The sequence below is a fragment of the Vitis riparia genome, chromosome 19, assembly GCF_004353265.1.
Source record: "Vitis riparia cultivar Riparia Gloire de Montpellier isolate 1030 chromosome 19, EGFV_Vit.rip_1.0, whole genome shotgun sequence".
NCBI classification, from domain to species: Eukaryota; Viridiplantae; Streptophyta; class Magnoliopsida; order Vitales; family Vitaceae; genus Vitis; species Vitis riparia.
The window spans coordinates 24,294,528-24,318,796 of record NC_048449.1 but is presented as its reverse complement, the minus strand read 5'-3'; the positions used below and the strand labels follow the sequence as shown (position 1 = coordinate 24,318,796).

Genomic DNA, 24,269 nt, shown 5'->3' with positions numbered 1-24,269 from the left:
TTTTGGCATTTCAGCCTCCGCGGGTCTTCTTTCAGCCTCCGACGGCAGCTCCCTTCCTTGGCCGAGCCCTATGTGTGCCTTGGGAAGGCCTCTTCTTCATCTCCAGTCACTTTTCTCCTTTGTTTGGGTCCCGACATACCAGGTTCTTCTTCCACAACTGTGATCCGACCTCCCTTTAGGGCTCTCTTCAATCCAAATGTGATTCAATCTCAGGTGAAGTGGATATGGCAACTAAAAATCCTATTTTTACATCCGTCATCCCTGGATCTCCTACTATCACATCGGAAAAATTGATTGGTACTGAGAATTATCTCTCCTGGTCAGCGTCTGTGGAACTCTGGTTTATGGGACAAGGTTATGAGGATTATCTTGTTACACCTGAGGATGCTATACCTGATGTTAACAAAGTGCAATGGAAGAAAATCGATGCACAATTATGCAGCGTATTATGGCAATCTGTTGATCCCAAAATTTTACATCATCTTCGTGCCTATAAAACATGCTTTAAATTTTGGACTCAGGCTAAAGGATTATACACGAATGATATTCAACGATTTTATAAGGTGGTTTCTGATATTGTTCATGTGAGACAGCAGGACATGGATCTATCTACTTATATTGGCCGGATTGCGTCTCTTAAGGAGGAGTTCTTAACTTTGATGCCCTTCACTAATGGTGTTGAAGCTCAACAAATACAGACTGACAAGTTCTTTATGGTGTTAACCCTCATTGGCCTCCGTCTAGATCTTGAGTTTGTCCGAGATCAGATTCTTGCAAGTCCATCAATACCATCATTGGATGATGTGTTCGCTCGTCTCTTACGCCTCTCCTCTACTCAGACCTTGTCAACTGATGGTCCTTCAGATTCATCTATGTTAGCCTCTCAGACTAACTCTCGAGGAGGACGTAGTGGCAATCAGGGTCGAGGACAACGTCCTCAGTGCACCTATTGTAATAAGCTTGGTCACACTCGAGATCGTTGCTATCAGTTACATGGACGGCCTCCTCGCACTGGCCACATTGCTCAGTCATCTGATCCTCTGCTATCTCGACCTGACTCCGTTACGAGCTCCACATCTCAGAGTATCACCCTTACTAGTAGTGATTATGATGCCTATCTCCGATATCAGGCAGCCACATCAGCTTATGTTGCTTCTGTTGCCCAGACCAGTAATGCCTCTATCTGCTTTACTCAGTCTCCTTCTCTTAGCCCGTGGATTCTAGATTCTGAAGCATCTGATCATATCTCTGGTAATAAACACCTTTTCAACCACTTTCAAACCAAAGACTTGGGCAAACTCAAGTACTTTCCGGGACTTGAAATAGCTCAATCCAGTTCAGGCGTGGTTATGTCACAAAGGAAGTATGCCTTAGACATCTTGGAAGAAACAGGTATGTTAGAATGTAAACCTGCTGACACTCCTATGGATCCAAATGTCAAACTTGTACCAGGACAGGGGGAGCCTCTAAGAGATCCTAGGAGATATCAACGACTTGTAGGCAAACTGAACTACCTCACCATCACTCGGTCAAACATCTCTTTTCCTGTGAGTGTGGTTAGTCAATTTCTACAGTCATCATGTGACAACCATTGGGATGTTGTGATCCGCATTCTTCGATATATTAAAGAAACATCAGGCCAAGGTATGTTGTATGAAGACAGGGGTCATACCCAAATTGTTGGTTACACAGATGCAGACTGAGCTAGTTCACCCTCAGATAGGCGTTCCACCTCAGGATATTGTGTTTTTATTGGAGGTAACTTAATATCCTGGAAGAGTAAGAAACAAGATGTAGTGGCCAGATCAAGCGCCGAAGCTGAGTATCGAGCTATGGCTTTGGCAACATGTGAACTCATATGGTTGAGGCAACTCCTTCAGAAATTGAGATTTGGAAAAGATGAACAAATAAAGCTAGTTTGTGACAATCAGGCCGCATTACATATTGCATCTCATCCAGTCTTTCATGAAAGGACCAAGCATATTGAAGTTGACTGTCACTTCATTAGAGAGAAGATCGCATCAGGTGTGTTGCTACAAGTTTTGTTAATTCAAATGATCAACTAGCAGACATCTTCACTAAATCTCTCAGAAGTCCTAGGATTAAATACATTTGTAACAAGCTTGGTGCATATGACATATATGCTCCAGCTTGAACGGGAGTATTGAATATAATGTATTTATAGTGTACAATCTTTCTTTCCTTTCTTAATATAGGTCACATATATGGTAGTTAGTTCAACCTAGCCTTGTATATATATTTCTCTATTGTAAGAAGTTAATTATATGAATGAGAATTAAAGTTTTTTCTCCCTCTCTTTCAACAGAAACCTCTTGAGACAAAAATCTTAGGAGGCATGGCTAAAGGAAGGGGGCAAAATACAATTTTTTTTTCACAAAATGGTTAATGCTAGGCATAGAAGAAATGTCATTGGGAGAATCAAAATAAATGGAGAATGGGTAATGGAGGAAACAGAGGTTTTAACAAAGACGGTAAACTACTTCAAGTTGCTATTGTTAAAATCAGTGGGAGTGTAGAGACTGAATATAAATGGCATGTCTCACAAATCATTGAGCATTAAGAATTATGTTGAGCTGGAAGGGGCGTTCACAAAGAAAGAGGTCTTTGATGTTCTAATGGACTTGAATGAGGACAAAGCCTTGGGTCATGACGGCTTCTCCTTGGCTTTTTGGCAACATTGTTGGGAGTTTGTGAAGGAGAAGATATTGGGCTTATTCAAAATTTTTTTTTAAAGGGGCAACTTAGAGAAAAGTTTAAATTCTACCTTTCTGGTGTTGATTCTAAAAAAAGGTGGAGCTGAAGATTTAAAGGAGTTTAGACCCATTAGCCTCTTAGGCAGTCTAAACAAAATTTTAGTCAAAGCTTTGGCTAATAGGTTGAAAAAATGATTGGGGAAGTAGTGTCAGGTTCTTAGAATGTGTTTGTGGAAGGGAGACAAATTTTAGATGCAATCCTTATTGCTAATTAAGCCATTGATTTGAGATTGAGGAGTCATAGAGGGGGAGTTGTGTGTAAATTAGACATAGAGAAAGCCTATGATTATGTAAATTGGACTTCTCTTTTGGAGGTGATTCGAAAAATTGACTTTGGTTAGAAATGGATTGAGTGGATCCGAGCTTGCATTTCAACAGCAAGATTATCAATTTTCATAACGAGGTTCCTTAAGGATTTTTCTAGGGTACAAAGGGTTTAAGACAAAGGGAATCCCTTATCCTTTTGTATTGGTCATGGAGGCTCTTAGCTTTCTCTTGAGAACAACAATGGAGGTGATTCGAAAAATCGACTTTGGTTAGAAATGGATTGAGTGGATCCGGGTTTGCATTTCAACAGCAAGATTATCAATTTTCATAACGAGGTTCCTTAGGGATTTTTCTAGGGTACAAAGGGTTTAAGACAAAGGGGATCCCTTATCCTTTTGTATTGGTCATGGAGGCTCTTAGCTTTCTCTTGAGAATGACAATGGAGGGTGGTTTTATTTCACGTTTTAGGGTAGGAGAGGAAGGTAGAGAAAGAGTAGAGATTTCTCACCCCTTGTATGCAAGTAATGCCCTTCTTTTTGGAGATCCTTGTCTAGATTAGCTTTACATACATGGCTTGGGTTTTGCTTTGGTTTGAGGCTACCTCAAGGCTAAGAATTAACTCGATCAAGAGTGAACTAATTCCAATAAGGGACGTCTCTAATGTGGAGGAGTTGGATTCAATATTAGGTTGTGAAGTAGGAAAATTTCCCGCTACTGACTTGGACCTACCCCTTGGTGCTCCCTTTAAGTCTAAAGTTGATTGGGATGTGGTGGAGAAGAGGTTCTTCAAAAGATTGCCCCTTTGGAAAAGGCAATACCTCTCAAAAGAGGGAAGAATCACTTTGCCAAAGGGTATTTTGTGCAACTTACCAATTTACTTCATGTCCCTTTTTGTTATTCCTAAATTGGTGGCTAAGCAACCCGAGAAACTCCAAAGGGATTCCTTATGAGGAGAAGGGGCCTTTGAGAAGAGCACATCTACTGAATATGTCGATGATCTATAAAATAAAAAGAAAGGAGGCATTGGCATTAAGGATTTACCCACTCTCAATAAGGCACTTATCGGTAAATGGTGTTGGAGATTTACCTTGTAAAGAGATATGCTTTGGAAAAAGCTTATAGATGGAAAGTTTGGAGAAAAACCAAGAGGTTGGTGCTCTTGGGTAGGGAGAAAGGTTATGGTGTTGGCTTGTGGAAGTCAATTAGAAAAAAAAAGGGGAATTTTTAAAACCAAAACAAGATTTGAGGTGGGCAATGAGAGAAAAATTAAATTTTGGCATGATGTATGGTGTGATGATATATCTTTAAAGGATTCTTTTTCATCACTATTAACCATTGCAACTTCCAAGGAGGAATGGGTGGGAGATGTTCAGTACGTTGAGGGTGAGATGGTCACATGGAACTTATGCTTGTCAAGAAATTTTCATGATTGGGCGATGAACACCATTGAGGAATTTTTTTCTAAAACTTTATGAGTTGGGAAGAAATAGAGGAGGGGAAAATAAAATGGTTTGGAAGGCTAGCAAAGGTGGGGTATTCTCAATGAAGTCCTTCTACTTTGCATTGAAAGCGGAGGGTGAAATGCCTTTCACCTTAAAAATAGTATAGGGTTCTTAGGCTCCCACCAAAGTGAGTTTTTTTTTTGCTTAGGAAGCAACTTAGGGAAGGATTCTAACTTTGGACCAACTTAAAAGGAGAGGATGGGTTTTAGCAGGTTATTGTTGTATGTGAAAAAATGCAGAAGAATAAATAGATAATCGTCTCATCCCCTGTGGGAAAGCTAGAGAATTATGACACTTTTTCATCTCCTTTTTTGGCATCTTGTGGGTTCTCTCATTTTCGGAGAAAGACTTGTTAATTGGTTGACATGGGAGCTTTGTGGGCAAGAAGAGAAAGAAGGTTTGGAGAAGAACTCCTCTTTGCCTTTTTTGGACAATTTGGAAGAAATGAAACCAAAGAACCTTTGACGGGGAGCAATGCACTATCCAATCTTTTAAGGATTCCCTCATTGCTAATTTGTATATGTGATCTCATGGGTATTTTCTAGTTAATGGTCAAACAGGTCCACATTCTTTGTTAGATTTAGAGAATGGTTATGCATATTGAAGAAAATATTCTTCTTTTTTCTGTGTCAAAACTGAATACAAGGTGACCTATATATATACAAGTGGGATTCCTAATCTAAGCCATATAATATGCACAATCACTATCTCTAAGGAAACAATAACTAATTAGGAGAGATTCTCTCATCCATAAAAATAGAAAGTATCCTAACACAAGGAGAGATTCTCTCATCCATAAAAATAGAAAGTATCCTAACACAATCCTTCTAATCTTAGCACTTAATTACAAATCATAATCCCATATTTCCACACTCCCCCTCAAGTTGGGTAGTAGATGTCTAGCATTCCCAACTTGCTTTTCATGTTTTCGTAGGTGGCCTTTGGAAGTGCCTTTGTCAGAATGTCTGCTGTTTGACGACTTGAAGGAATATACATAAGTCTGATTGTTCCCCCTTCAAGTTTCTCCTTGATGAAGTGACGGTCTATCTCCACGTGCTTGGTTCTGTCGTGTTGAACTGGATTCTTTGCAATACTTATGGTAGCCTTGTTATCACACAAAACTGTAATAGTGGAGTTTGATATAATTCCAAGTTCCTTGAGTATTCTTTGGAGCCACATTCCTTCACATATCCCATGAGCCATTGCCCTGAATTCTGCCTCTGCACTGCTTCTCGCCACTACGGACTGCTTCTTGCTTCTCCAAGTCACCAAGTTTCCCCACACATAGGAACAATACCCAGTAGTTGACCTCCGATCTGTCAAGGATCCTGCCCAATCAGCATCTGTGAATACCTCAACTTCCCTACTTGAGGTTTTCTTGAAGTAGAGTCCTCTACCCGGGCTCTTTTTAAGGTACTGTAAAATTCTGTATACGGCTTTCATGTATCTTTCAGTAGGATTGTTCATGTAGCGGCTTACCATGCTCACAGCGAAACCAATATCGGGCCTTGTGTGAGTTAAGTAGATCAACTTTCCTACTAACCTTTGGTACCTGTCTTTGTCAGTTGGATGACTGTCATTATCTTTATCAATCTTACCAATAGGATCCATAGGCGTGTCCACTGGCTTACAACCTAGCATTCCAGTCTCCTGAAGTAGATCAAGGACATACTTCCTTTGCGTGACCACAATTCCCTCCTTAGTTCTGCCAATTTCCATGCCAAGAAAGTATCTGAGTTGTCCAAGATCTTTGATTTCAAATTCTCTTGCTAGCAGCTTCTTGAGATTCCCTATCCCTTCTTCATCGTCTCCAGTAATTATAATATCATCAACATAGACAATGAACAAAGTCATTTCACCTTCCTTAGAGTGCTTCATAAACAGTGTGTGATCTGCTTGACATTGGATGAACCCATGTTTTTTCACAACTCTAGTCAGTCGATCAAACCAGGCCCTAGGTGACTGTTTTAGACCGTATAGGGACTTTCTCAGTTTACACACTTTTCCTGAATTTTCTGGAGTTTCCATACTAGGTGGAATCTTCATGTAGACTTCCTCTTCTAGTTCTCCGTTGAGAAATGCATTTTTGACATCAAGTTGGTGCAGATTCCAGTCCAAATTTACTGCAACTGACAATAACACTCTGATGGAGTTGAGCTTTGCTACTGGTGCAAATGTCTCTTCATAATCAATGCCATAGGATTGAGTAAATCCTTTAGCTACTAGTCGAGCCTTGAACCTGTTTATACTTCCATCTGGATTGTGCTTCACGGTAAATATCCACTTGCATCCAATAGGCCTCTTACCCTCTGGTAATTCTGAGATTTCCCATGTCCCATTTTTCTCCAATGCTTGTATTTCTTCCTGAACAGCAGTCTTCCATTCAGGTTGTTGAAGTGCTTCTTGGATGTTGGATGGGATACGATCATCTTCAAGAGAAGTGATGAACGCTTGGAAATTCTGTGAAAGCTTTCCATAGGACACATGATTACTGATTGGATGCTGAGTGCAGGATCTTACACCTTTCCTTAAAGCAATGGGTTGATCAAGATCATCAAGGTCATTATTGGAATTTAGATCATAAATTGTGTTACCTGGTTGTGAGTTTGGGTTGCTTGGATCCTGGTCCAATTCTTGGTTCTGCTCAGGTGGAGTGCTGTCCTCGGGCTCCTTTTGAGGAGGTTTCTCGGGCTTTTCCTTTAAATTTTTTCTAGAATAAACTATTACCTCTTTACTGCCTTGTGTAGTTGACTCAGGTATGACAGAAGGGACATCCAAGGAATTATTTTCGGGGACAGAAAGAGTAGTATCTGTTTGAGGAGGCAGTGATGAACTCAAAGGAGAAGTAGTGCTGATTTCAGTTTCCCAGAATTGGAATTCATCTGTGGACCAGTTCTCCCCCTGAATTGCAATTTTGGGGTAGAAGGGTTGATTTTCGAAGAAAGTGACATCCATGGAAGTGTAGAATTTCTTGGTTGTTGGAGAGTAGCACTTGTATCCTTTTTGGTTTGGTGAGTACCCGAGAAAGATGCATTTAGTGGCTGTCGGATCAAGTTTACTACGTAGGGACTTATGGATGTGAACGAAAGCAATACAACCAAAGACTTTGATTGGGATAAACGAGATTATTCGAGCGGATGGATATGCAGCGAGGAGGATTTGACACGGGGTTTTAAATTGAAGAATCCTAGAAGGCATTCGGTTGATCAAGTAGGTTGCTGTGAGTACAGCTTCACCCCATAATTGTTTAGGCACGTTTGAAGCTATCATGAGGGATCGTGCAACCTCCATCAAATGTCTATTTTTCCTTTCTGCAACTCCATTTTGCTGTGGAGTATCAATGCACGAGCTTTGATGTACAATGCCATTCTCCAGAAGATATGACCCAAGAGTGTTGTGATAGTATTCTCGAGCATTATCTGTCCGAAGGACTTGAATTTTTGCCTGAAACTGCGTCTGAACCATGTTGTTGAAGTTTTCAAATATTTCCCTCACTTCTGATTTCTTCTTCATAAGGAATACCCAAGTCACTCGAGTGTGGTCATCAACAAAGGTGACAAACCATCTAGAACCTGTAATGTTGTTGATTCTAGAGGCCCCCCAAACATCACTGTGAATCAAGGAAAAAGGATGAGATGGTTTGTATGGTTGAATGGAATAGGAGTTGCGAGTATGTTTGGACAATTGACATATTTCGCATTGAAATTTTTTGGAATTTTTATTGAATAATGATGGATATAGTTTTTCAAGATAGGAAAATTTTGGGTGACCTAATCGGTAGTGCCATAACATAACAACACTATCCGTCTTGGTACTAGGGTTGGAAACTACACAAGCAGTCTTCATTGGTAGCCTTCGAATTTCCTCAGCTCTCAGAAGGTAAAGTCCAGCACGCACCTCAGCATTGCCAATCCTCTTCCCAGAGTTCAAGGCCTGAAATTCACACATGTGAGGAAGGAATTTAGTAACACAATTAAGATCCTGTGTTAGTCTACTTATAGACAATAGGTTGCAATCCAATTTCGAAACATAGAGCACGGAGTGAAGAGTAATATCCTTGGAAATAATAACTGAACCTGTGCCGAATACCCTAGAAAGGGTTCCATCGGCAATTCGAACAGAGGAATTGTTATGGCAAGGAGTATATTCATGAAAAACCATGAGATTCCCAATCATGTGATCTGAAGCTCCTGAGTCCACTATCCATGTAGTGTGATTTTCCTGTCTAACATTTAGGGCATGGGAAAAAATACCTTTCTGGGCTACAGATGCGGTACCAATAGTTGTTCCAGTTGATTGAAGAGTCTGTTAGAACATTTTCTGTAGTGCCTCCAATTGCTCTTTGCTAAACAGTCCAGGATTTGAGCTAGTGCCAGATGTGTCTTCTTCGGCTGTAGCGGTGTAATCCCGGCCTTCTCTGTTTTGTTGTGGCCGAGAAGGTTTCCAATCAGCAGGTTTACCGTGTAAATGCCAGCAAGTCTCTTTCGTGTGTCCAGGTTTTCTACAATGGTCACACCATGGACGAGTCTTCTTCGTTTGGTGGTTGTTGTTGTTGGATTGGGTTCCTCGTGCAACTAGGGCTGAGTTCTCAAGATTTTTGGAGGAATTTTGGGTTCCCAACATCACTTTTTGTCTGCTTTCCTCTCTGCGAATTTCAGAAAAAACTTCTCTAACACTAGGTAATGGCTTAATACTTAGAACTCTTCCACGTACCTCATCTAAATTCTTATTAAGGCCAAGTAAAAATTTGTAGATGTGTTCCTTTTCAATGACCTTCTTGTATAGGAGTCCATCTTCGGGACACTTCCAAACCAATTCTTCATAAATATCGAGTTGTTGCCAATATCGTGTAAGGATATTAAAATATTCGGTAACAGTTGAATCTCCTTGTCGAAGATCCTGGAGAATACTCTTGATTTCGAAAATCGCCGAGGTATTATCGATGTTGGAGTAGGTCTCTCTAGCTGCATCCCATATCTCCTTTACTGTGCCATAATACATGAAGTTTTCTCCTATGTCATTGATCATAGAGTTAATTAACCAAGACATCACCATACTATTTTCCAACTTCCAGGTTCGGTATCCTGGATCATCTTCCTTCGGCTGAACAATGGCTCCCGTAAGGTATTCTTCCTTACCTTTCCCGCAGATGAAGATCCGAACAGACTGAGCCCATTGAATAAAACTCTGCCCATTGAGTTTATGACCTGTTATGAGAAGAATGATGATGTCTGTGGTGCTGGCACTGCCGGAGTGAACTGCTTCAGGTCTGGACGTCACCTCCGAGTTTGATCCTTCCGTTCTGCTCTCCATGGAAAAAGATGATTTTTTTTTTTTATACGTGGTTCAGATCTGAATGCTCTGATACCATGAAGAAAATATTCTTCTTTTTTCTGTGTCAAAATTGAATACAAAGTGACCTATATATATACAAGTGGGATTCCTAATCTAAGCCATATAATATGCACAATCACTATCTCTAAGGAAACAATAACTAATTAGGAGAGATTCTCTCATCCATAAAAATAGAAAGTATCCTAACACAAGGAGAGATTCTCTCATCCATAAAAATAGAAAGTATCCTAACATAATCCTTCTAATCTTGGCACTTAATTACAAATCATAATCCCATATTTCCACATTTGGACAATTTGGAAAAAATGAAACCAAAGAACCTTTGAAGGGGAGCAATGCACTATCCAATCTTTTAAGGATTCCCTCATTGCTAATTTGTATATGTGATCTCATGGGTATTTTCTAGTTAATGGTCAAACAGGTCCACATTCTTTGTTAGATTTAGAGAATGGTTATGCATATATATATATGCACATAAGCTGAGAAAGGTGCCTGTTAGACAAATCTAAACCTCTTCCATGTTCCCATTCTCCTCTTCTTCCTCCTTTCTAGACATGCATATTAAGTTATAGTTCCAATTGTTCAGTGTACCTAGGTTGCATCCCTTTTTTGTTAGATATCTATCAATATAAGTTAATATGCCTATAGAAAAAAGACCTTTTGTGGGATCCACTTTGATGAAGTTACTTGTTTTTGTAAATTGTTATTTTTATCATTAGAGTTATCAATAATAGTAAGAAAGGATCATATTGGTCATTTCATGTGGGTCAGAGACCAAGGAGAGAGAGAGATTGCTCTCCTCTTTTGAGAATACTAATAGATAATGCTGCTGTTGATGATGATGATAATTGTGGAGATCTCTGACCCATGAAGAGGACAGAGAGTGCACTTTGTGAAGCTTACTTTAGACAAAAAAGAAGTGGTGTTGTGGAAATGTGAAGGGGAATGAGATTACACTTTGCTAAGCTTCTTTTAGATATCAAAAAAAAATGTGTAGCTGTGAAGTGGTATGGATACACCCCACCTGCACTTTTAGCTTAAGTTCCTTAGTTAGAAACATGCCTTTAGTTAGGACTTGTCCTATTGGATCAGTAAAGGTTCAAATGACCAATGCAAGCTGGCTTGGCACCCAATTTGGTCAAAATTTTCATATTATCAAAAGTATACAACTTTCTATGAAATAAGTTTATGAGGCATATTTGTAAAAGTGTTGAGCTTCCAATTTGATCAAAAAGTTTTAAGTTATTAGGTAGTGAGTCAACAAAATATATCAAGCTGATTAGGGCTAGCAACTTTTTTATGCTTGCACTTGGATTCAATAAAATGAGGCAAGATAAACAGCAATCAGTTTTGAACTCATGACCTTTTGTAAAATAGGGCTCTGATATTGTATTAAACCACCAATTTAACCTAAAAGCTTAAGTTTCCAAGTAAGGGCAAACAATGTATCTAATGTTGATTTGAGACACAGCTTCAACACTAAGAATGTCCTTCATTCTTGTTAAAATATGCTCCTATCTCGTGCACTCATGATTGTGCTCTGTGTTTCTAACTGCGGTGGTAAGGCTTTGAATTGCCAATCTGATCAAGTTGCTGTGATGCCTCTAAAGTGCAACCATAATAGAGATATCAAAAACAAATAATACCAATCACTTACTTTTCCAAAGTCCACATCTTCAGCAAGCTGTTTTCCTGCACTGTGCACACCAAAAATTTGTACCCGCTGCTTTGCATCAGGTAAACCAATGTACAGCCGACGGTCAATGCGTCCAGAACGAACAAATTCTAGGTCCAATTCATCTGGTCGATTGGTAGCACAGATGAATATCACAGCTTGTCTAAGTGAAAACCGATCAACACCAGTTTTTTCCTTCCTATATTTGGTCATAAAATCTTATAAGAATCCATTTAGAAGATGATGAGTGCAAGAAAGCATAATACAGTGGCTTTACTTCAAAAGATAGAACTGAAAGATCAACTAGTAAGCTGTCTTTATATTCAAAGTTAATTAACCTCCCAAGGTACCATGAAAATAAAACATTCAGGCATAAAACGTGTTTTAGCAATTAGTTACATTTGTATGTGAAAAATATTAACATATCCATTTCATTTGATATTGTTGAGAATTGCATTATTTTAGGAGATTTGATTCACTCAATCTCGTTATTTTAGGAGCAAAATCTGGGATTGTGACTTGCAATTCTGATTTAATTCTTATTCTAGATTAGGTTGACAATTGTATAGTTTCCTTTTGAATGCATCTTGTATAGGCTATAAATATCAGATTGTATTCTTCAAATCATATAGAAAAAAGTACAGATTCAATTCATATTTGTTTTACAGATATTAAGCATGAGATGGTCTAAGATCTTTCATTTTTCATCTTTTTAGGATTTTTTATGTGTTTTTTCCAGTTCTTTACAAGCAAATATTGAACCCTATTAATTAAGGGAAGGGTTCAAGGAAAAGATATGGTCATGCCATGGTGCTCTATCTCCCAAAAGGTTTGTTTTCCCCACAAAACCAGTTGAGAACAAAAATAACAATATCTAACAGTCATCAACCCCAAAAACATCACATGCATGATTTCAGATTGACCTGATTTGAAGCTATATATGAACTTCACTCTGTAGGTTGTTCTCCAACACAATGAAGGGCCTTCAGAAGATTGGGCCTTCACAAATTTATGTTTGGTGTGTCACACACACCTCACAGGATAAAACAAATTCACTTACTCTCCCTCAAGCTGTGCTATCAAAGCCTCAAATGTTGCCTTTCTTCGTGGATCTTTCCTTGCATGCCTTCCAGCAATAGCATCAATTTCATCCACAAATACAAAACAAGGAGCCTGCAAAGCCAATATATCAATGATGGCAATCTTTCTTTTCTTAAAGTTAAAGAACAGCACTAAAGGAGAGAATAAAATAAAAAAGCATGGATGGTGAAGATGAGTTTTAAGAGTAGATTCAATAAGTGCTTTCATTTTGTTTTTACCCAGCATTACAATGGTAATGATCATATTAGATCAAATTAAAAAGTTATATCAGTTTTGGATGGACTGGTTGGCCTACCCTTGGTTTCTAATCTTATTTTACACAACACATCCCCATTCATACTGTAGCCCTCTTGGTCCACTACATGGGAGAAAAGTGAGAAGGAAAGTTTTTTAAGATTCAAATAACCAAAGGAAAGAATGGAGAAGCAGCAGTGGTTTTGATTAATACAACCTTTATAATTTTTTCTTTTAGTAATTAAGTGTTGACCAAAAGTGCACTTGCAGCTCTCAGACCTAAGAATTCCTAATGCTTCAATATAAAATTAACTAGCAGCACTCATGTAAACCAACCATACACCCGAAACAATTCATACTAATTTGAAGATGCTAGTACCCTATATGTAGTATTTGTATCTAATAATTTTGCATGATTAAATGAGCACAATAGCAGTGTGCTTCCTCCTTTACGAGCACTAAGTCTAACTCTTACCAAGAAATACAACATCTACTAAAGAATCTTTTGATGAAATACAAATTTTACTCAGTTTTGATATTGCACGTTTGAATTAAAGAAAGGGTGCTTACGTTTCTCCTTGCAATTGAAAACATTTCATTAATCCTTGCTGCACCACTTTTTTCACTATCTGTGAACTCTGCACCAGATGCAAAGACAAAGGGCATCCCACTTTCCTTTGCAAGCGTCCGTGCAAAAAGAGTTTTTCCTGTGCCCGGAGGACCAGAGAGAAGAACCCCCTGTCATTCACATTATTCATTAAACAGTTTATTTCTATGAAATAAAATTTAAATCTATCTTTCACAAGCATTTCTATTATAACTTTATTGTTTTAAAAAGAAAGTAGAAAATAATTACCCGGACAAATGGTACACCTCTTTCATAGTACTGCATGGGGTTTCCCATATAAATCATTAACTCGTCCAGAAGGTCCCAAACATCACCCCCTAATACTACTTCTTTGTACATTGATTTTGTTTCACCAACATCTCCAACTGGCTGCATGAAAGCTAATTGTCAGAAAGATCGTTTCAGGAATTCAAATTGTTGGAAGGAAAAACTCCAAAGAGCCACAGTTTTACCAGGATAAAGTTTTCTGCATAAGCCATATCAAATAGTTGATTATACTTTTTATATAGAAAGCGCTTTGAAGTAACATGAAGAAGCATCACAGACTCTCTTATACACCACAAGATCAATATTCCAGGTACCAATGCAATCACAACTTTAAAAATGTAATGGATTTGTCGCCTCTGAAGGAGATCTACTTCAACTCCAGAGCTTGAGATCATCTCAAACAAGTGTGGGTCAAGGGGAATATCAACCTACAAAATAAAAATTATATCAAAGAGATCTGCTGCCAAAGAGACATCTGGTAAAGTTTTGGCGTTAATATTGAGATATCACACTTACGATGTATTCTAAGGGAAATCCTTCTCTCATTGTTACATACAATTTTTTCAGATCCTCAGTGAAGACAATTGCAGCAACCTGTTCACAAGGAATCTAAACCATCAGTAATTGCCTGCCAAATCCTTCGGATGCATGATAAGGATAAACCCTTGTGGCTCTTTTCTTACACTGTCCAATAACTCTCTGCATCAGGTGTACATTTCCTAAAGCCTACCAGTCATCCTATCATACATGCCATAAATCAAGTTGATCAGGGATAAAGACCTGTCCACCCATGATTTAAATCATGGTTTGGTTTTAATTTTTTATGAAAGAAATGTGAATTTTTTGGACTGAATACCTGCCAATATCTGATCAAGGGGACACATAAGCATGAAATGGACAGTTGGAGTATCAAATCCAAAGATGAGTTTGGCAAACAAGAGTTCCACATAAAGTTATTGAGAAGTTTAAGATAATGGACAAATGGAATATCAGATCTAAAGATGAGTTTGGAAAACGAGAATTCCACGTGAAATTATTGAGAAGTTTAAGATAAAAGTTTTACAATAGGTTAATTTGATCTTTATGCACATACTACAATACCTGAGCAAAACATGCAGTCACCCATTTGCAAAAAGAATGTGTGAATGAATTTCACATCTAAAAATATCTGATCAATGAAACATGAAGAACTCAAAGGAGAGTTGAGTTTTGGGCAAATAGGTGGTGTGGTGATGAGCTGATGCCGATGTGCACTTTTTTCCCCTCCTTATTTGCCTTAGCTAGCTTAAAGGAGGCGTGGGTGGCAGATCTGTGGAATCAATCTAATTTTAGTGGTTGTTGGACTCCTAGTTTCTCTAGGAACCTAAACGATTGGGAGATTGATGCTGTGGAGCGTTTTCTTTTGAGGCTTCAGGATAAGAAGGTGAATGGGGGAGTAGAAGATAAGGGTTTTATGGCTGGATACAAAGAGTAGTTCCTTCTCTATGAAGTCCCTTTATGCCTGTCCAGAGCCTGGGAGTTCTACCCCTTTCCCAAAGGCTGTTGTTTGGAACTCTTGGGTTCCAACTCGGGCAAGTTTCTTTACTTGGAAGGCTTCGTGGGGTAAAGTTTTGACTTTAGATTGCCTACAAAGGAGAGAGTGGTCCCTGGCTAACAGATGCTTCCTTTGCCTTATTCAAGAGGAGTCAATTGACCATATCTTGCTTCATTGTGGTATAGCAATGGCTTTGTGGCAGCTTTTGTTCTCTCTCTTCAGTGCTTGTTGAGTGTTGTCTTTCTCAGTAAGAGAGACTTTGTTAGGCTGGAATGAACCCTGTGTTAGAAGAAAATGGAAAAAAGTGTGGGGGGTAACTCCTTTATGTCTTTTTTGGATAATTTGGAATGAGAGAAATAAAAGATCGTTTGAAAACAAGGAGCTCTCTGTCCTAAGACTAAAAAACTTGTTCTTTTGTAACTTGTTTTCTTGGACCAAGTTGTACATAGCTATAGACCCTATGTCCTTATGTGACTTTATTGATTCATTGGGTTCTCACTAAGGGAGGGAGTAGTTTTTTGTTATCCCTTTATTTTTTAGCCATCTCCAAGTAATCATTGCATATGTCCTGTGTACTTTGGTGCGCTCTTCTTGGCACTTTTAATGCATCTTTTGCTTACCTATAAAAAAAAAATAAAGTTGTGGAGCTGTGCAAAAATAAGAAATTTCACATTGGCTTAATTAGATCGTCACATGCCCTTTGAATACCAGAGCGCAACATGCACTACCATTTAGAAACTAAGGAAAGCTAAATATGGTAAATTCTGAACCCAGTGGGACCATTAAAAGGGCTGGAAATTCTTGGAAGACCAAGCAACAACACATTAGTGACTACTCATGAAGAGAGAAAATATATGGATGGGAATGGAGAAGAACAATTTTACCTCAGAGCTATCAAGTTTCTGAAGAAAGTAAGTATAGGGAAGTTTAGGACGATAGCGCCACCATCTCTTGGAAATCCACAGTGCTCTAGTCCCATTTGACTCTGGTACCTTTTCTACCACATCCTTGCGAAGGCTGTTTTCCACTTCTTTCATGTCAAATTCAACTGCATATTTGGCATTTAAGGATTCTAAATCCTCCTTTAACTTATCCTTCTTGAGAATTTCCTTCCATGTATTAAGCCTTTCACGCCATGTTCCACTATTTTGTTGATCTTTACCTATCAAGGAAACATGAAAAGATAGTCATAAGGAGTTAAACAATATATACAATATTATTATAGAATTAACTTAATTTTACAACAGTATAATATTTCTGGAACAGCTTACAGTTACGTTGTATTCAATCAAAGCAGCAGTTGGACAAGGCCCTGAAAAGCCATGTACTCCAAAGCTACCCCCTTGGGGAATGAATCACAACACTATTTTGTATTTTCTTTATTTCTTCTTCCTATCTCTTGCTCAATTGAAGGAAGTTCTAATTAGAGATGTGAAAAAAAATCCAATAATAATTACGTTATCCCAAAGAAACAATCAATTTACTAGACCGATCAGTTTATTTTTTACATCATGTCAGTTACAAATAACTTCACATTTTTGCCAATACCAGGGAAATGAAGGTCTTTATTACTTGGAGAACAAATTTCACAAAGATCAGATGTAGTTTATATATGAGAAAAATCTGCCAAACACACATGTCCTAGGAATCTGTAAGTGTTTAAAATTTAAGATAGCAAGAAAAAGTCCAGAAATTTTTTGCTGGTACCATGTTTCACAATGCTCCATCCTTCCCTTTCATGTCATGCATACCAAATCCCAAGTATGAAATTATTGATCATAAATCAATAGCAGTCCAATCCAGAAAGACATCATTGAGGAAAACCTCCAATCTAGAGTGTTTTATGGATTAGGCAGCTCTTAAACTCAAATCAGATTGATTTTGGCAGGAGAGGCAAGCATAAAAGGATATAAAGCTTAAAAAACATAGGCCCCATTAAAAAGTTAAAAAGTTCTTTGTCATGGGTAAAAACTTATATATGCCCAGAGAAAGAGAAAGAGATAAACCAACCTGAAATGCCCAAGTCCTCCTTCAGTTCTTTCTTTACTTCTGCATTTAATTTTACATTACTGTCAATAATTTGATTCACATTGTCCTGAGGCTCTGGATCATCACTCCATGCATCTTCCCCAACATAAGAACTATCATGAATTAAGGTTCCATCAGGTCTTTCAATGAATTTCTTCATTTTCAGACCTTTAGGTATTGTCTTCCTCCACATGCCCTTTTTAAACCTGCAATATAAGAAAAAGGAAATATTATCCACAATAGAATAGAGAGTATACGAAGAAGGATGAGCCATCTTTCGACCACAAGAAAATAAAAGTGAGCCAAAGAAAAGAAGAAAAAGAGGAAAAAACAATATCAATGCAACCCCAAAACCAAACACCTCATGTACAAACCAAATATTAACACCTTGATATGCTATAAGATAATTAATGGTTTATCACTGTAGATTGATCATATATTGAAATGAGAACTGCACTCTCAAATGTTTCAAATAAAAATTTGATGTTAACACCTTGTTATGCCATATGAATATCATTGTAGATTTGTATTCGCAGATGGAATGAGAGAACACATACTTTCTAATATTACTTGGAGATGGCTCAGGAATCAGTGCCTCCATATAAGCCTCTGTGACCTCTTTTCTTTGACGATCTAGACGAGGGGCTTGAAATGCCAAATATATACCTCGAAAAGATATTATCACAACAAATGTATAGAGAATCAGGGCGCCAATTCGTTTAGCTTCCCAATTCTTGAGATCCTGAAAACAACAAACAACTACATTGTTCTTCAGCTTATCAATAAAAGATGCATAAGGAATGACTAAGGAACAGCTAAAGTCAACTCAGTAAAGCATTTAATTAAATTGTGTGTATGAGCTTTTCAAATTGAAGGCGCCCCCACAGGACAATATATAGGCCAAAAAGGGCATGGGAAGAGGACAGTACACAAAACATGATCATTAACCTAACACTAACAGAAGATACAGGCATATCTGTAAGTAGGGATTAAGTCTAAAGTAGAATTCATTCACACAATGATTATGAAATAACAATATTAATTATAGAAAAGATAAGGAATAACAAGATCCAGAGCAAGCACGATTTAAAAGGAAACCACATTATAACCCACCCCACCCCCTGCCCTTTTCCATATAACATAAAAATAAAAAAGCACAAAAGTCTGCTTAAAATTTAGAGAAACGGACAAAATGCAGAGTTTTGTCAGCACAAATACATTTTTTCAATAGATTTATATTAATCATTTCAAAAGGATGAGTTTTTGTCCCATACAGCATGACAGTTCATTTAATTTTCTTAGTTTTGCCTACATATAAACCTGTCATCCATTACCCTGCCTAGCATATGTTTAGCCCTTTCATGGTTGTTTGCATGTCTGCATCTAACAGAGCACTTCCTTTTTCCTTCTTTCCTTTTGTTTTTCTTTTCTGAAAGCAAAACTTAAGCTGATTCATTACATCTAAAAGAATCCATGTAAAAGGTGCACAAAGAATACAAAAAACTAGGCTCTTAAAGTATCTGCAAGTGTAAAGCCATATATAGAGAAGGCCACGCTCATAAAACCCAGTACCAAAGGTCCCTGTAACCATGCAATGCATGAATGTCAACTAGGCACTGCACTGCTAAATGTAGGTCCCAGCGTTCTTTGGCACCAAGACCATTTAGAGATCGGGGCAAGGCACAAGAGGAAGTACTGGTCCAACCATGACCCTTTTCAAGCAGCAATTTCAACTGCTGCCTAATCTCCTCATTGGCCAATGTTGAGATCCTGTAACATTGTTGGGTAAGACAGCTCCCTTAGCGAGTTCAATTGAATGTGCTCCAAGTTGCTACAGGCTTTTAATCCAGATCAGCTACAGCTGAATGAAACCAAAAGAATAAGCTTGAAAGCTCAATTCCTAGCTGCTACCAGCTAACTCTAAGGCTACTACCTTAGCTGTTCTAATAGGTCCTTTGATTCACCATAGAGTGGGTGGAAGCTCTAAAGGACAATAGCTTTTGGGCTATTTGGAAGCTATGCCATATAGGAAGAGATAGCAGTGGCAGGCTACTAGATTTGCTTTTGCTTTTAGCTCTGGCTAGTGCTTTAGGAGCAATAGCTTTAGGAGAGGAGCTACCATCTTGCTTAGGGAGGTATTTACAATAAAAGAATTGTGGATCCTAGATGGCTTCATGTAATAGCTTAGGAATAGAGCAATTCAAGAACTTTAGGAGCCCTAAAAGTAGCATGGCTATTGCTAGTAGTTAGCTTGAGGATGCCTTCCAACAATGGAGAGAACTTTAGTGTAATAATTCTAGAGTAATCCCACACCAAGCTATTATAATTTTCATGCATTAGGCCCAATTACAAACCACAAAAACTTCCCAGGAACATCTCCAAATTTTCCAATATCCAATTCTTGTTCTTTTTTTTTTCCTTTCCTGATAGTGAGGCGGGTAATCCAACTACAGGTGGAACAAAACCCAGGCCATATAGACGACCCCTCTACACCGTACCACTTAAATACTGTGGACCTTCAAACTCAAAACCTTTGGTTCATTGCCAAAGGGCATTGCTGCTGAACTATACCCTGGGGTCATCCAATTCTAAAGGTTTTTAAGAATGAATGCAACCACATGGCCTACACTACACGTTCTTGTCATGTAGGGATAGCAATGGGGCAGATTTGGGATGGGCCATGCCTTTCCTGGCCCTGCCCCCTAAAGTGACTCATCTAACCCATTTCCAAGTAAAACCCCGGTGTGGCAAAACCATATTCTTATCCCCAGGTCAACATAAGGCAGGTTAGGACAGTCAGTCAACCAAACAAATGAAACCTTTGTGTTCTTTTCCAATATATGAAAGAAAATGAAAAAATTTTGAGTTTATACTACTGTTCTTTTTTCCATTAATTATTTTTTTCACAAGCTCTCAATTTTTCATAAGTTCTCAACAATGAAATACTTAAATTCAGAAAACTTTTATTGTTCCATTTTCTTCACCAAAGAAGATTAAAACAGCTATGATCTCATTTTCTCTCAAACAAAAGAAGTCAATCCTTGACTCTAATTAACAAAGAGAGATATCTAAACAAAAACCTCTATCTTAGACTCCAATATTGTAATCTGATTAACCCAATCTCAAAAAGGGGAAGAAAAAAAAAATCAATCTTTCACTCTATTAACATAAAAACAAACTCATTTTTCAGACTCTAATGTAAGCCCAGTCAACCCAATCTTACAACAAAAACTGAAACAAGCGAAAACAAAGCCAAACAAACAAAGCTGATCTCAAAATGGGTTTTTGACAATTGACCCAAAGCTTTGCAAAATGAAAGCAGAGAGAGAGAGAGAGAGAGCAAGAGGTGAATATTGTAAGAAGGACAGCAGCATTGAAGCATGTAAGATGGAATGATGGCAATGAAGATTGCACAGAGACTACAGTGGCTACAATAAGGGAAGGGAGAGTCAGGCACCTATTGAGCATGATATTAATTGAATCGGAAGCTACTTGCTACAAGAGTAGGAAATCAAAAAAAAAAAAAAAAATTAAAAAGAAACAATTCTCATCCTTATGTCATTTGGAGAGACAGCTATAGGGGAAAAAAAGTGCCTATCTGAATGCAAATCACTAACAACCTGTTAAATAAATAGCTCATAGTTGGATGCACAACTAAACAACATGAGTAGTCTCAAATAACTTGTATAAGCTATCAACCTATATATGTATTGTGATTTAATTCTTGCAGTAACTCTTCTCAGGTAACATTGTGGAAATCCCGTATGATTTGAGGGGTGATTTGGAGGATATTGTGGTAGAAGATTGATGCCCCAATTAGATCTAATATTTAGGCTAAATGTTTGGTTTGATTTTTATATTTCCATATTTTGCTCTCTGTGTATATGTTAAATAGGGACCCGATTATGTAAAATATACACGATTGAATATACAATTGTATTATTCTCAATTTTTACAAACATTTACATAAAATCCAAAGTCAAAGGCTTAAAACAGTCATAAGCATTCATGTGGTAAACAACTTAACACACACAGTTGTTAAGTGGGTCAAAAGACTCAAAACAAGTAAACTGGGATGTGCCTTAAACCCAACACAGGGTGCTTACTAACCAGGTTCTCATGGTGCACAATTATGATATTAACAAAATTGGGACCAAGCAAAGCCTGCCAACTTCATGACAGGTATAAGTTGTCTTGAGATATCATATGAAAAATGGCCATCCATAGTCATTCACTAATATTCCTTGTCCACTGCCACCCATGATCATGACCTTTTTGGAATGGGTTAAGCTAGCTATACACAGACCATCAATCAATATTCATGATAGGCTTTGTAGATTGGCAGTGGTTGAAATAAGGAGAAGGAGCTTGTTTTTTGTTTTCTCTGTTCTTGTTTTGCCTTTTGGCCTATATTATATACATCATGTATATTTTGTTGTGCCTGTCTTGAGGCACAATTAATATATTCACTTTCATTGCCTATCGAAAAAAAGTAGTAATAATAATCATTCACCAGGACAGGTTCCAGTCATAATGGGAGTTCAGCTGTATCATACATTATCCAAAAATATCATAAGAAACCACCATTCCGAAACCACCAATGAAACTCCTTTATTAATTGGAGAACTAGATTTAATACTTGCTTTCTATGGACCACAATTGTATGTCATGACACACACCCATTTTTATTGGTAATGTTCTCATTACGATAACATTTCACCACCTCTTCTGTTCTACAACATCACCACAACCTCTTAAGTGAAAGTGCTACATTCCAGGAACTGATGAACCTGATTTCAAGATCCCCACCTTCCCTAAGCTCACTAGCCTGGACCAACCAAACAAATGATCCTTGAACTCCTACAGTTTTCCTACCATGAGAAATCTCACAGCGAAATTTTTCTCCCTTTTTCCCATTACTAAAATTACAATGAGGAAAAGGAGAAGAACCATTTTATGCAGGAAAGTTGGTCCATGAACTCCTTAATAGAACCATTTTATCTTCTTTTGACAATAGTATGGTTCCTAAACTGATTTTTGACTTAAATGTGGCACCAAAGTTTAACCAGAGACAAATAAGGTTTTCATCCTTACAGCCAAAGTTTCCTGCCAAAACCAAATTATGCACATCACTCACCAGAAATTAGCTCAAGACTTGCCTAGATCTATTCTGACACCCCATACTGCTCCAAAACCTCTAAGAATACATCATGTGATAATGAAAACCTAACTTGATCATAACAGGGCGTCACAGAAAAGGTACATTATCTGAAAACTGTAAATGGAGAGCCTTGGATGCTTCCAATCATCCAAAAAAGCCATCAATCAGGCACCCCTCTTAACTCTACTCGATAATCCTCTCAAAACTTCCTTAGTGATTTTCCTACCATGTGCACAAAGAAAACTTCATTTTTTTCTTGAGCATATTCAATGAAAGCTTGGTTAAAACCTCAGTTCACCTGTCTAATGGTGTCGAAGAGATGGACAATCTAAAGAAGCTTCTATCCACAAGGCAAAAACAATATTGTGGGAATTAAGCCTGCACTATCCAAAAAGAACCTTTTATCCAAAATACACATACTCTAAAAAACCCTCACTTGCATACAATGTAGTCGTATTTCAATTCATCATCAGAAGGTCACCAGCACGAATAGCAGTATTAACCGTTACACATACTGATGACTCTGCATAGGCTTCATTGGTTGGCATCAACCTAACAGACTGGTGAAATCCCTTTGGATATTAATTAGAACTGGGAGGAGGTATTTATTATTACACTAGGAGGATTCAATTTCCCTCCTGCAGGGCAAAATCATGAGGATGATAAGTTTTATGCCTTCAAATTCTTAAAGGAAAAGCATGTCATTTTCATTGGAAAATCAAATGAATAATCAAAAGAAGCTTAAAAAAACAGCAAATCGTGTCCATTTGGTTGCTATATAAGAAGGGGAAAAAGAAAGTGAAAAATATACTCTCTTTTTTCCATAAACAGAACATATACAGTTCAAAATTTTCATTTTCCTCTGTTTTCTCCGCAATCAAACAGAGCTTAAGACGACTAGACCACATTTCTTGTTTTACTTTTCCCAAACTTTCTGAACAACCAAACAGGGGATGAAATACATGATAACAGTACCTTCCAACGCTCCCACCGATTCCAATTCACAAACTCTGGAAGCAACTCAGTCCTAAACCGATCCAACCCATCCTCACCTCTCTTCCCCGCACCACGAACTCGGCCCACAAACTCGTTCACCTTCGAATTAGCATCTTCCAAGTCAAACCCAGTTTCCCTCTTCACCAGACCCCCAAATTGCACCCAGAACCGCTCTGACCCACGCTGAATCGAATAAGCCAGACCGAGCCAAGAAAACCCATTTGGCCCACTTGGGTTTGCAGACGAAGCAGCAACAAAAACTGGTCTTTTGTGGTACTGACGCGATCTTCTGCGATTAGAAGAAGGTAAAGAGAGTGGCTTGAAGAGAATGAGATTTGAGGAGTTTTGATTAAATAACAGTGGCTTCGAAGAAGAAAGGTGAAATGGGTATGGTGTCGTGTGAGGGATTGAGAGGTCCATTGCACAGAGGATTGGGTTTTTCTCAGTCTCAGCTGCTGCCTGTTTCGGAGGCTATGAGAATCGCCATGAGCTTCCAAGGGGTTTTGGGTTTATCTTTATATCATCGTATATTGTACTTGCATAAATGCCGTTTGGCAAAGAAAAAAAATTGTTCATGCTTTTGAAAATAATAATAATAAACAACCAAACCAAACTTATCAAAGGTGAATTTATTTAGATTATAATTTTCTTTTAAAAGTAATTAAAATTAATTTGATTTTGAAGTTCAAAATATATATTAAAAATTTAAAACCAAAACATAAATGAATGCATTAAAAATTAATTTTA

At 38.0% G+C, this 24,269-nt stretch overlaps 1 protein-coding gene across 1 annotated transcript in view; it reads right to left on the bottom strand.

Moving 5' to 3' along the window:
• The window catches only part of LOC117908865 (ATP-dependent zinc metalloprotease FTSH 12, chloroplastic), a 31,601-nt gene extending 7,585 nt beyond the window's left edge, over nucleotides 1-24,016 (bottom strand). The window contains exons 1-10 of the mRNA XM_034822661.1: nucleotides 23,502-24,016; nucleotides 17,923-18,107; nucleotides 17,348-17,571; nucleotides 16,222-16,499; nucleotides 14,320-14,397; nucleotides 13,989-14,231; nucleotides 13,765-13,905; nucleotides 13,479-13,646; nucleotides 12,634-12,746; nucleotides 11,556-11,772 (exon numbers count right to left, since the gene is read on the bottom strand). Coding sequence (XP_034678552.1) covers nucleotides 11,556-11,772; nucleotides 12,634-12,746; nucleotides 13,479-13,646; nucleotides 13,765-13,905; nucleotides 13,989-14,231; nucleotides 14,320-14,397; nucleotides 16,222-16,499; nucleotides 17,348-17,571; nucleotides 17,923-18,107; nucleotides 23,502-23,942 — 2,088 coding nt within the window. The 5' untranslated portion in view covers nucleotides 23,943-24,016. The remainder of the gene's footprint in view (nucleotides 1-11,555; nucleotides 11,773-12,633; nucleotides 12,747-13,478; nucleotides 13,647-13,764; nucleotides 13,906-13,988; nucleotides 14,232-14,319; nucleotides 14,398-16,221; nucleotides 16,500-17,347; nucleotides 17,572-17,922; nucleotides 18,108-23,501) is intronic.
• Nucleotides 24,017-24,269: the final 253 nt, after the last annotated feature.